Source organism: Brassica napus, chromosome A4 (genome assembly GCF_020379485.1).
Source record: "Brassica napus cultivar Da-Ae chromosome A4, Da-Ae, whole genome shotgun sequence".
Taxonomy (NCBI): domain Eukaryota; kingdom Viridiplantae; phylum Streptophyta; class Magnoliopsida; order Brassicales; family Brassicaceae; genus Brassica; species Brassica napus.
This window is the reverse complement of record NC_063437.1, coordinates 4,955,857-4,969,213: the sequence shown is the minus strand read 5'-3', so window position 1 is coordinate 4,969,213 and position 13,357 is coordinate 4,955,857. Positions and strand designations below refer to the sequence as shown.

The 13,357-nt window shown below is 28.5% G+C and overlaps 1 protein-coding gene and 1 pseudogene across 1 annotated transcript; both read left to right on the top strand.

Moving 5' to 3' along the window:
• Positions 1 to 2,447: 2,447 nt before the first annotated feature.
• LOC125608121 lies at positions 2,448 to 4,644 on the top strand (annotated as a pseudogene).
• A 94-nt stretch (positions 4,645 to 4,738) lies between these two features.
• Positions 4,739 to 5,687, top strand: LOC106365726 (enoyl-CoA delta isomerase 3). The gene has a single exon (XM_013805201.3). The coding sequence runs from the start codon at positions 4,881 to 4,883 to the stop codon at positions 5,595 to 5,597; it is 717 nt and encodes a 238-aa protein (XP_013660655.2). The 5' UTR covers positions 4,739 to 4,880; the 3' UTR covers positions 5,598 to 5,687.
• The last annotated feature ends 7,670 nt before the right edge of the window (positions 5,688 to 13,357 follow it).

Genomic DNA, 13,357 nt, shown 5'->3' with positions numbered 1-13,357 from the left:
GTATTCAAAAGTTAGGTCTGAGTTTAGCATTGAGGAGTTTTGTTTGGATTTAGTTTAATATTATATAATATTATATACTATTTTCAGATTTTGATAATTGGATTTAAAGTTTATATTTGGGTTTAGGGTTCAGTAATTAGGGTTTAGGGTTTAGTATTTAGATGGAAGGGTGATGTTTAAAGTTTAGGGTTTATTATTTTAGAGTTGAGGTTTGGATTAAAGTAGTATTTACTAGGTGATAATTAATTGTGGGGTGTCAAATGTGATGTCATCAGTTTCTCTCTCTATTACTGGCAACTTGAACAGAAAAGGGCATTACCAGATAGAAGTTGACATAATTGTTATGGGCTTTATTATGTCAAAATCAATGCTATATACTTAATTTCCTTCTCAAATTTAGTCATTTGGCTAATTCACCCTAATTTTAATCGGTTAGTTTTTGTATGGTCAACTCTCTCCTTGTAACATCTATTTGTTTGTAAGTTATTGTTATTTGTGTGTTAGGTTCAGGGGCGGACGGACGTTGACGTCTACGGGACACATACCCCAACTGTTTTCTTGTATAATAATTTATATAAATTTAATTGAAATACTGTTATTTTAATGAATAAGTAAGAAAAGTGCTCCTAATTAAACAAAATTTTGGTTGTCTTAATTGTGTGCCTCCGATTAAAATTATTTCTGGATCCGCCCCTGGACTTATATTAGGATTTGGAAGCAATGATTGTGTGAAAGATGTGCGTGTTTTTGAAATTTTATGCGCGAGAAGGTTATTGCCAAAGGAAAATTGGAGGAGTTTGGTTTGTTGCTAGTGAGTTTGTAGAATTCTGAGGCTGATTCTTTTTATATAAAAGTGGTGAATTTAATTTCTGCATATTTAGTGAAATCGTTTTTGTTTAGATAGGGCACTATTTGAATTAGCAAAACAGTTACCAGTTAATATATTTTTTAAAAAAATTGGATTTTCAAGAGTGTTTTAATTGTTGGACTTTTGAAGAAAGGAAGCAAAAGCTGATGAAGTGAGTTCTATTGTTTTATGTGTAATGTGTTTATTTTTGGATTGGCCGGCGGGATGTTTTATGTGTATGAGATTATATGTTGTTGTAAAATTGTGTTACATATGTTATTTACATTTACTGTAAATTTAGGGTAATAACTAGATGTTAACATGCTTTTGATTGTGTTCGGTATCCAAAATTTGTTTTGATTGGATTACCTAAAGTTCTTTTCCTGGTTGTTATGTTTACAAGATTTTCTGGTTGATGTGGTTTTTCATGAAGCATTGATCCTTGTGATCTTATTATTTTAGAGTTGTAGTTTGTATTTCGTTGTATATATTTGATATTGGTTTCCTTATACGTAGACTATTTGATGTCATTGGATATTGAGGACACAGTTAGCAGGTTGTTATCTGTGTGGATGTGGTATCTTCTCTATTAAAAAAGAGAAGTACCATTTTTATCTAGCATAAAAAAATCATACTAGCTTTATTAGGTCCATTTCATTAATTACATTTATTTAATTATTTACATTAATCTATTAAATGTATAAAGATATTAATAATAAATAAATTTTAACTGTAAATTTAAATTTTATCTTTAGTTATAACAAAATTTTGAGAAAAATCTAACAAAATCATTCTAAAAATTTAAAATATTTTATTTAAATTAATACTATTGATAATTTCGTAATTAATAATATATACTATTATACATTAATTAAAATAAGATTTTATTATAAAACAAAATAAAATAAAAGTGTATGCTATTTTTCAAATTTTATAATTATATTCTATATCTTCTTTATTAAAAGAAATACCATAAAAAAATCTTACTAGGTCTATTTCATCAATTACATCTATTTGATTATTTAAGTTAGTATATTTAATATATAACATTTCTAAAAAAATCTTATAAATTATATAGATATTAATAAATAATTTTAACTGTAAATTTTAATTTTATTTTTACTTATAACAAAATATGTTGGAAAAAATCTAACAAAATCTTAATAAAATTTTTAAATATTTTTAAATTAATACAGCGATTGATTTCATAATTAATAATATAGTATTATTATAATCTATTTACTTATAAAATCCCACAATATACTAAAATAAATAACATAGAAATATAAATTATGCTAAGAAAATATCAGTTCTATCGTAACTAAATAAAATTTTAAAATGTGTTGTATTCAGTCTGTAAAAATTAGAAAAAAATGAAGGAGATTCTCAATTTGTTTATTTCATACTATGAATTTATTTTACCAAACTCAAAAATATATTAATATATAATAACAATTAATAATAAAGTAAAATATATAAAACAAATCATTATACATTAATAATATCAAATAAGAAACATAACCAATAACATTATAGATTTACACAATATATAACACTAAAATGTAAATTATATCTTTGAAAGTTTTGCGATGGTATCTGTTATATATTTATAAAATAAAAATCTAACCGCACGGATGTGCGGGTGAAAAATCTAGTTTTTTATATTATAAGAAGAAGGTAAATGTATTTTGTGATCCCATTTTGGTGCTACAACAATTAGTACCGTGGCTTTATTACTGAAATCTTTTTTTTTTAATATGATAGAGTCTATTTGATGTATACATAGACTATTTGATGTCTATTGTGTGAAAGATAGAGTATTTGTGGATTTGATTCCTAAGTGCTACATCGCACTTTAAAATTACAAAGTAGCTCAAGGGTAAATTTGAGCCTATCACAATGACAACAAGGTCTAAAGCTTGGAATGTAAAACTTAATCCCAAGTACAATCATTTCACTGTCAATATAACTAAGCTGAATACAGTTAAGTTAGCACTTAACTTTCCACGTCGGATAAAATTCATGGAAGAGGAAAATAGACACAATGCATGAAACACATACTTGGGACTTGAATCCTCTTATGATATCTCTCCTCTTGGCTATCATTGGGTTTTCAAAACGAAAGTTCTAGCTGATGGATCACTACTCACTAGACAAACTCAAAGCTAGATTGGTAGCAAAAAGCTATGAACTAACAAATTGCTAGCTAGATGTGGACATCTCCATCCAATTTTTACTTCTCTCTTTCATATGTTACTTGACAATATGAAGTTGGATGCAATTTCGTAGATCTTGAATCTCATAAGGGGTGCTTATTGTAACTGAATCATGTTTTCTGTCTGATTTACCTAGATTTGGATCAAATATGAACTGGGTTAAACGCAAAATCTACCTCGACAATGTCACATTTGGGCTCTATATGCTCGATTGGTGGGAACAATACCTCTTCCACAGTTTGGTGGTAGTCTTAATGTAGTTACAACGACACACTTTTCTTTTCGGAACTATTCAAGAGCCATTTGACATGAAAACAGGCTGCACAGTAGAGCTGTTGGATCAAGCTTGAAGGAAAAAGGAAACTTGAGAAATAAGTTAACTTCTAATCTTACCGAGTTATGGTTTAAAGGATTAGGAAATATTCAAATAATTTGTCCTAATGAGTTTAGGATTAGGAAAAAGAAAATATGTGTTTTCTAATGAGTTTAGGAAATTTGATTTATATATAAGGATATGCAAGGGTGTTGCATAACTTATGAGTTTTGTGTTGAGAGCTTGAGGTTTTTGAGTGAGTTTTCCTCAAGAGATTAATAAGAGAGTTATTCTTATTATTGAGTTTATACAATTCAAGATTCTATAAGAGCATGAAAAGCCTGAACCTCCAAAGGCAATTGCTTAACACCAGTCATCTAGACATGTTCAGTCCGTTAGTTTTAGACACCTAAAGCCCAACCCACCTATAAAAGTATATTTTCCGTAACAAAAATATTCAAATCTCGAACTCTATCCACATTAAAAGATTGATGACACCTTCAACCACTACACCACAACTAACTTCTAAACTGCCCTTTAAATATGTCATATTTTGGTACTTAAAACATGGGATTTACTAGCTTTAGCCTAGGACCGGCCTGCATTTAGATGTTTTCGTTACATTTTTAATATTGTGTAAATTGGACGTCCCTCAGTCCTTGTATAACTGAGTACATTAGTTTAGCCTTTTTTTGTGTGTGTGCACAGTTTAACCCATTTTAAGTTTGTTTTATGCCCTTTATTTGGTTATGATATCATTTGTTGACTATTTTCTTCTTCCATGTAGCTATTTATTTATCAAAGGAGTTAGTGAGCTAATCCAACTAATGATAAAAAGCCAGTAAACTAATTAACCAATAATGTTGATCTCTTTTATATCGAATAAAATTTGATAGAAGTGTGTCCATGCCGAAATAGTCAAATTTTCTTCAAGTCATACCATTCCATACGTTATACTCCATCAACTCAAAACAAGATATCTAAAATGACATCTACACTCAAAGCTGATAAAGTTGTTTATATCAAACTACTTATAGCGGCACAACTATAAGTACATTTATAATTGTTAATATATAGATAAAAGAATGTAGATCCCATCTCAATTTATTGGGACAATGACATAAGTTTTGTAGAAAACTAAAACTAGTGAGGACATGTCAACGTGTACATAATACAATCACAAATTAATGCATATACACCACTCAACTATGCTTTCTTTCAGATCATTCTATTTTAAAAATTCTAAATTCCCAACTACTACAATTACTTTTACGGCAAGAAAAGCTTAGATCGAGTGAGAGTTACACACATCGTTCCCGTATGCATTTAATAAGAGTGACAACAAAATGGTTGGGAGGTTTACCCAATTAAAGACTTAAGTTGCTACATTACCTCTCATAAATATACAGTTGGGTTTATCTCTTCTCCATATACTTCATTCACTACTAAACTTCGCTCACGTATTCTAAATCAGTAAATTCACTATCTCTTCTCCGCACGCACCATGTGTACATTAGAGAAGCGCGGAGATCTTTTTCTCCTAACCTTAACCGGCGACGACGAGCACAGATTCCACCCCGACACGATCTCCTCCGTTCTCTCACTTCTGGAACAAGCCAAATCTCAATCCACACGTGGTTCCGTCCTCATCACCACAGCCCACGGAAAATTCTTCTCTAACGGCTTTGACCTCGCCTGGGCCCAAGCCGCTGGATCCCAAACCGGCGCAGTAAACCGGATGCACCAAATGGTCGAATCGTTCAAACCTGTGATAGCAGCACTCATCGATCTTCCCATGCCGACGATTGCCGCCTTAAACGGGCACGCTGCCGCTTCCGGGCTGATGTTCGCGTTGAGCCATGACTACGTTTTCATGAGGAACGACCGTGGTGTTTTGTACATGAGCGAAGTGGATCTTGGGCTACCGTTGCCAGACTACTTTGCGGCAATGTTCGCGGCCAAGATCGGGACGAGTATTGCGAAGAGGGAGCTGTTGCTGAGCGGGAAGAAGATCAAAGGAGAGGAAGCGGTGGCTTTGGGGATCGTTGACTCTGCGGCGCATGATAGTGTAGAAGGTGTGGTGGAGGCTACGGTGAGCCTTGGAGAGAGTTTGGCGGCTAAGAAATGGAACGGTGAAGTTTATGCGTCAATCAGAAAGAGTTTGTATCCGGGGCTTTGTACGATGCTGAGTTTAACGGCCAAGATCGCTGCGAGTCCTTAAATCTTTAGCGTCTTCTTAATTAAGCGGCAACATTTTGTAAAATGCATTACAACATGTACTTTACAAAAATGTTAAGATGTTTTTATATTATTTTTGTTTTGAAAAAGGTGGAAGAGAATCAGGAATGCATCGGAACCAATTAAATCGTATTCGTCGTCCTATGGTTATGGTTAGCGTAATATTGTCTCTGTTGCTAGATCTCTGGTTAACAAATGACTAATCAAAAGGGTGAGATCATGATCTTCTATCTCTGTATGAAATAATATCTTTCTCTCATCCAGTCGTCTGAGATAAGCAAATAAAAATCAGCACAATTTTACCCGAATCTTACAGTGGGTTCTCTCATCAATGTAACATTGAGGATATGGAATTTACAAGTCATTTGGACTCTAGTAGATCCTCAAGATGTGAAAATAATTGAAAGTATATCATTAAGCCAAACATAGACAGCAGATCGCGATGGATGGCTTTTTACTAATAATGGGAGATATACAGTTAAATATGGATGTCAAGTCGAACAAGTGTACTTAGACAGAGAAAGAACGCTACTAGAGTTTAGTCCTTCGGTCTCTCCTCTGAAAGCTTTCTGCTGGAAGGTTTACTGTCCACTTAAGATGAAACACTTTTAATGGCAAATGATATCAGGATATATAGCGGTTAAAAAAATTAAGATCAAGAGGAATGCAAGGATATACAATTTGCACACGATGTGGAGCATCTGAGGAATCCATAAATTATGTGTTCTTTGAATGCCCACCGGGGGTTCAGGTTTGGGCACTCTCACGAATTTCATCGAACACAAACATCTTTCCCACGCAATCACTTTTTGTGAACATGAATAACTTATTTTGGAGGATTTATCCAGAATTAGAAGATCATCAATTTGTATGGATCTTATGGTACATATGGAAAGAAAAAAACAACAAAGTTTTTAGTAATTTGGATATTTATCCTAGAGATACTCTTAAACTGGCAGAAACGGAGTCATTACTTTGGGCTGAGGCGCATATCCCACTTACATGGGGGATCGAGCAAACTCGATTACCAGTAGAAGCGATAGTACCGGCTATTCAAGGTGGATGGTGTTTTACGGATGGATCATGGAAAAATCAGGATGTATTTTCGGGACAAGGGTGGTTTAGCACACTGGAAGGTTTTGATGGTTTTATGGGAGCGATGAATATAAGAGCGAGTGAGTCGCCACTTCACTCTGAGATAGAGATTCTTATATGGGCAATGGAGTGAATGAGAAATCTAAGACAATTTAATGTTACATTTGCAATGAATTGTTCTTAGTTTGTGAAGATAGTTTTAGAACTAGAAGAATGGTTAGTCTTTGCAAGTTATTTAAAAGACATAAAGGTCTTGAAGAGAAGTTTCAATAGCTCAGAGCTCATTCATATACTACGGATGCATAATTTGAGGGCAGACAGCATTGAACGCAATGCAAGAAAACACTTATCGTTTGTTGTCCATATAGATGCGGAGCTACCAGTTTAGTTTCCAAAGTCTTCATGATTTTGTCTATGTTGATGACAAAAAAAAATAATTTTCTTACCGGTATTTTATTATAAATTTGATGTGATTAATCATAAATTAAGATAAAAATAACTTTATTTATTTTAAATTATATTTAAAAATATATATGTATACGTTTAAAATTCTAAATTTAGATAGACTTTTAATATACTTCTTTTGGTTAAATATTTTAAATCAACTTGTATAAAATTAATATAAAAAGTTGATTTACGATTGTATAACTATCAAAAATTAAAACTACACAGAATTTCTAAAATTTATAGATACATAAAAATGATTTTTCGATTAAAATTTATTATTTTTAAAAACATTGTAGAAAATTTTATAAAAATTAGTAATAAAATTATGTAATTATAAAATTTGTAATACAATATTTGAATATATTTATTTTAATGATGATGTGTTAGTTATAACATTTTTCTAAAAAGTTACAAAAAATATAAATCAGTATTAAATATAGTGTACGAGTTATTACCTTATTCTAAAACTTTTACCAAAAATATAAATCAACAGTAAATTTAATTATCTATGTTATATTAGCCATAAACCATGTCATCAATTTTAGTAACCATGTCACATTTTTTTAAAAGTAATTGTATAGATGACATGTGGCAAATCACTTCTCAAATAACTAAGTGTTTACCTGCACCATGTGTGAAAATATTTTTTTTAATTTAAATTAAAACTAACTTTTAATAGATTTAACAATTTAAAAGATTGATTAAAATTATAATTTTAAATATTTTAAATATATACAAAATATTGTTATTAATATTGTTTTTGTTATGTGTTTTAAAATTAATTAAAATAAATGTCAATCTTAATAAAAAATTATCTTTAAAAATAGTTTTAAATTATTACAATATTTTAAAAGCTTGTCAGAATATCTAAAATGAATTATCCTGTTACTATAATCTTAATAACATATTAACATATAATAATTTTTAACTTCAATATTGTTTTAAATGAATATGGTCATGAACCTTTTTAAAAGTAACATATTCTTTGAAATTTATTTTTGTCAAGATAGACTAACTTTTAGAAATGTAAAACATTATAAATGCTAAATATAGAGCGCTTGTTTTATTTACAGTATATAGAAAAAAATTAATTATGAGATATAAATTTAAGAATGAAATATTTTCCTATAAGTTTACATTTTTGGATAAATTTTAATTATAAACATTATAAAATATTAAAATATTAAAAATAATAAATAAATTCAGTTGCTTTTTTATTAAGTTTTTCAAAGCTTAAGTTTAATATTAATTCCATCTCAGATTTCAATCATTTTATTTATTTATTTTAATTATGGTAATAATTATATACTCAACCTTTTAATTATGTTAATAACTAAATGTATTAAACCATGTCATAGATAGTTAAGATTCATGTCATCATTTAAGTTAGCGATGTCACTATTTTTTTTGCTAAACTGATTGTGGTCAAGACATGTGTCAAAATCATTTGGTAAATAATGTATAGGGGATGTCCAGGGGATCTTTTGGCGAGGATTCTTCTACCGACGGCAAGCTCACAGTGGACATAAAAGGTAAATTTGCGTTTTCATGCACCAAGTGCCGCAATAAAAGTTTTAAAATTTAAATTATACTTAAAAGAAGATTTGTTATTTTTTAGATTTTATTATTTACATACAATTTTTAATTTTCATTTTAATTTAAATTTAAATTTAGTAATATATATATATATATATTTAAAATTATGATTTTGGAAATAATTTTTATTAGTTTATTTTGATGAAATTATATAAACCAAATTCTATAAAATTAAGAAAAAAATTGGTTAGGTATTATAACTATCAAAATGTAAAAACAAAATAATAATATTTCTAAATTTGTAAATATTAAAAAAAAAACTAATGGTATCGGGATTGGAAAATTATATTTTAAAAAACTGCATAATATTTTAAAAGATATTTTAGTAATAAATTTTTTATCATTATAAAAAATAGAACTAAATAATATTTCGAAAATTGTAAAATACTATTACAGTTTCTATTTATATTATAATATTATTTATTGTTATATGAATGATAATCTATAAATGATTACCATATTCTAAAATCTTATCCAAAATATAAATCAACATTAAATGTAAATGTTTATTTCACAATTAGGTTTAAGCAATGTTATCATTGTTAATATGTCATGTCATCATTTTTCTTTCAAAATCATTGTGATGATGACACATGGCGAATCACTTTTCAAATAAGGTCTAGTAGATATTCTAAAAATTGGTTTAAATGGCAAATCGACCGAAGTCAAAACAATTTAAAAATCTGATTAATGCAATTTGAATTGCTTTAAACCATTTTAAATTGGTTAAATGTGTTTAAATAAATCTGAATTGGTCTATTCTGTTAAATTAAGTAATAATGTTAGTATAAATACACAAATTTGTCTAGTTTTTGTATATGTAATTTTTTGAAATCATAAAAGTAATTTTTTAATTAAACGTAAAAAAATATAATAGCGTAAATGTAAAATATATAAAAATCATAAATAATTTGTTAACACGTACAAATAATCCATATATTTGAAATCTATTTTCTATTGTAAGTTTGTAACGACCTGTTCCTAGATTATTTTTTAATTTGGAAGACAATAGATCGCAAAGATTTAATTATGTAATGACTGGAGTTTTCTAAGTATGGAAACATTTGCAATCTTTAAGGTTGGGGGTAATAAGGTATATTCTGATTAGATGTTAGATCATCTGTGACCACGTAGAATGAATTCTTATATGGCTCAATGATCAGGGCATATCTAAGGAAATGATGAGACCGTAAAGATTTTTAAGGAAAATTTGACCTTGGACAATGCAGATTTCAAATAAGAAAAATTGAATAATCAACATAGCACATATATTCAAAAAACAATATTGTACAACATTTGTTCCTTTTTTCGGTTTTATACTCTATCTATACAAGTTACTGGTAAAAAAAAATCATAAGGGTGAGGTGTATGAAACGACAATTATGGTAAAGAGGAAGATACAATGATAAAACCAGAAGAAACGGCAACGGTGGAGGCGACAATCTGAAGGAAGCGGTGGTCATGGTAATTACCAAAGAACGGCGATTATAAATACAGAGGAAACAATGGTCTTTATAATAGGGTTCATGTTGCTATGGTGGTGGCATTCATGATAGCGATCGCTGATGCATTACATTTATGGAAGAAATAAAAATATGTAAAGAATAAAAAGTGTAAAACAGATATAAAAAGAATAGATCAGACTAAATAGTATAGAAAATATTACTGAATTTATTAAATATAATTATATAATAGGAAAATATACTAGAAGAGGAAAATGAAAAGAAAAAAGAAAATGAAGAGGAAGAGGAAGAAAGAGAGAGAGAGAGAGAGAGAGAGAGAGAGAGAGAGAGAGAGAGAGAGAGAGAGAGAGAGAGAGAGAGAGAGAGAGAGAGAGAGAGAGAGAGAGAGAGGGGGGGAGAATAACTGAAATAGAAAAAATATTATAAATATTTATATTTGTATTCTATGTTAACTAATTAAAATATAATACAACAAAATAGTTTATTTTAATTTGAGAAATATGTTTTCTTTAGAGCTGGATAATAAAAATTAGAAAGAGGAAAAACATATATTATTCTGCGGATAATTTGGTAAAGTTGTCACCAACATTGACCAAAAGAAGAGGAGAAACCACCATAAGAGTTGAAGAAAAAGAAAAGTCATGAGACCATAAAATAGAATAGTATACTACACAAACATCAGTATTCATCTTCTTCTATTTTGACTCTTATTTTCACTATCACATTATTCACATCGATTTTTATCTCTACGGGTTTAATCGCCATCATAATAATCATATTTTAAAATTGAAAGAAAATTTTAAAATTAAAATATTAAGTTCTCAATACTTGTTCAATGGAAATTTAACAACTAAAATAATTATTTTATATGAGATATAATTTAATTTAAACAGTATTAAAATATATATATACTTTTAATATATCTATTAAATGAAATTTTTTATTCATATAGTTTTATGATCATTAACATCTTGTTATAACAAAAATTTAAACCATTGATCACATATTTTAAAATATGCTACTTTTAACAATTTTAGTAATTTAAAATTATTTTAAAAAATTCAGAATTTAACATATACAAAAACAAATCTAAATTTTTATGATATGGTGAATACGATTGCTTTATTTATTTTAATAATATAAAGATAAAAAAAATTATGAAGGATAGAAAAATTGTTACAAAATGTTTAATATTCAAAGTCCTTAATTGAAATATATATTATAATTGTATTAGTTAGTTCTCATAGATTTTATTTAAGGAAAGAAGGAAAATCACCTTTTGTACATTAATAATTAATTTATGATTCAGTTTAGTAAAAAGTATAGTATAAGTTTAGAAGGATCAACTTAATTATCTAGTGATTCTAAAAATCATTCTACTAATGACTAGGCATGGGCGTTCGGGGGACCGTCGGTTTCGGTTCGGTTGATTTGGATTTTTGGTATTATGCTCTTAAGACCCATTCGGGTTTTACTAAATATTGGATCTTGTTCGGTTCGGTTCCTTCCATTTCGGTTTGGATCGGATTGTAACCAATGTCTGAAATTGTCAAAATATATTTTTTACACCCGAAAAAGTGACAAACAAAATTCTAAAATATATAAATTATTTACAAATCTAATTAAAAATTTGTTAAATTATCTAAATTAACTAAAAAAATTCAAAATAACAAATAAAAAACTACAAAAATATTAACATATTTAACTAATTTTGGATATTTTTGGATCCTAATTCGGATTTCGGTTCAGTTCGGGTTATACCCATACTCTAAAGTACTAAGCTCATAAGTTCCATTTGGATATTTTTGTATAGAGGTTTGGATCCGGTTTCGGTTTTTTGGTTTGGGTTTAGGTAAGTACTTCGGCTTGGGGTAAAAAACGCCCTGGCCAATAATGACACTTGTCGTACGTAAAAGGTTATATTGCTTTTTTTTTTTTAATATAGAAGGGATGTTTTATTATCTAGGTAACTTCCCTTATTTCTAATTAATAAATATTGTTAAGAGAACAGAATAAAATCTTGGCGGTGAACAAAAAAATATATCTTAGCAATGCTATGCAGTTTTCGTTACAAGTTACAACTGTCGTCAAAGGTTTGCAAGGAAGACGGGATTTTGAGGGTTAACTGTGTTATGGCTATCTATACGAATCTGATTGAACCGTTTTTAAAATAAAACTAGAGATCTGCGTCTCCACGCGAATATCTGATTTAACTTTTGTTCAACAGAAACTCATAAATTGCTGATTTTATAAGAAAATATCATGTATATTCTTTTTATGTTTTGTAATTTACATATAGAGTAGAATATTTATTTTATAATATAGAATTTTGATAATAATTTCTTTTATTTGTACATAATATTATATTAAAAATTTTATAACTTGTTGTAGTTTGATGTAATTGTACTATTCATATATTAATCTGTTATGTTTTGTTAATTTATTTTAAAATGAAATAACATGCTAAATTTTTTTATTTTTTGCATTAGTTTTCTATGAATTTTTATTAACTTTTTGATATATTTTTTTCTTGAAAATTGAACTCTCGAAATTTTATATTTGACTACATGTGATTTAGTTAATATTCGTAGAATATTAATAATGGTCAATATATGAATATCGATTTGGTTAGAAAAGCTTTGGAATTATAATTAATTTAAAATAGTTTTAAATGCAGTGTTAGAATTTGTAAATAAAAATAAATTCAAAAAAGAAGTACTTAATTTATTGTAAATACAATGGTTAAATGTGTATATAAAAAAATACTAAAAATACTGTTATATATTTGTTTCTAAATAATTATCATTTATAATGTTATTCATGTATCCAAACAGTATCAAAAGGTATTTCAGTTAAAAAATATCGATAGATCTCATAAAAATGTACTTCCTATAAAGATGGACCCGCACCTCTTGTTATGTAGCTAAACATTGAAACAATCTTTAGTGAACACATCACAAAAAGAAAGGGTCAACGGACGATTATTCGGGAAGACACGGATATAAGGGAAATGAGTCTTTTTAACAAAGCCAAGACAGCTAATTTTCATCTTCAACTCTTTGAGTCTTTGACCGTATCCCAACCGTGTATGTAGTCAACATGTCATGACCCACTTTTTCCTATATATTAACTTCACACAAAA

Coding starts and splice junctions, on each gene's coding strand:
- LOC106365726 (XM_013805201.3), top strand. CDS start 4,881: ATGTGTACATTAGAGAAGCGCGGAGATCTTTTTCTCCTAACCTTAACC.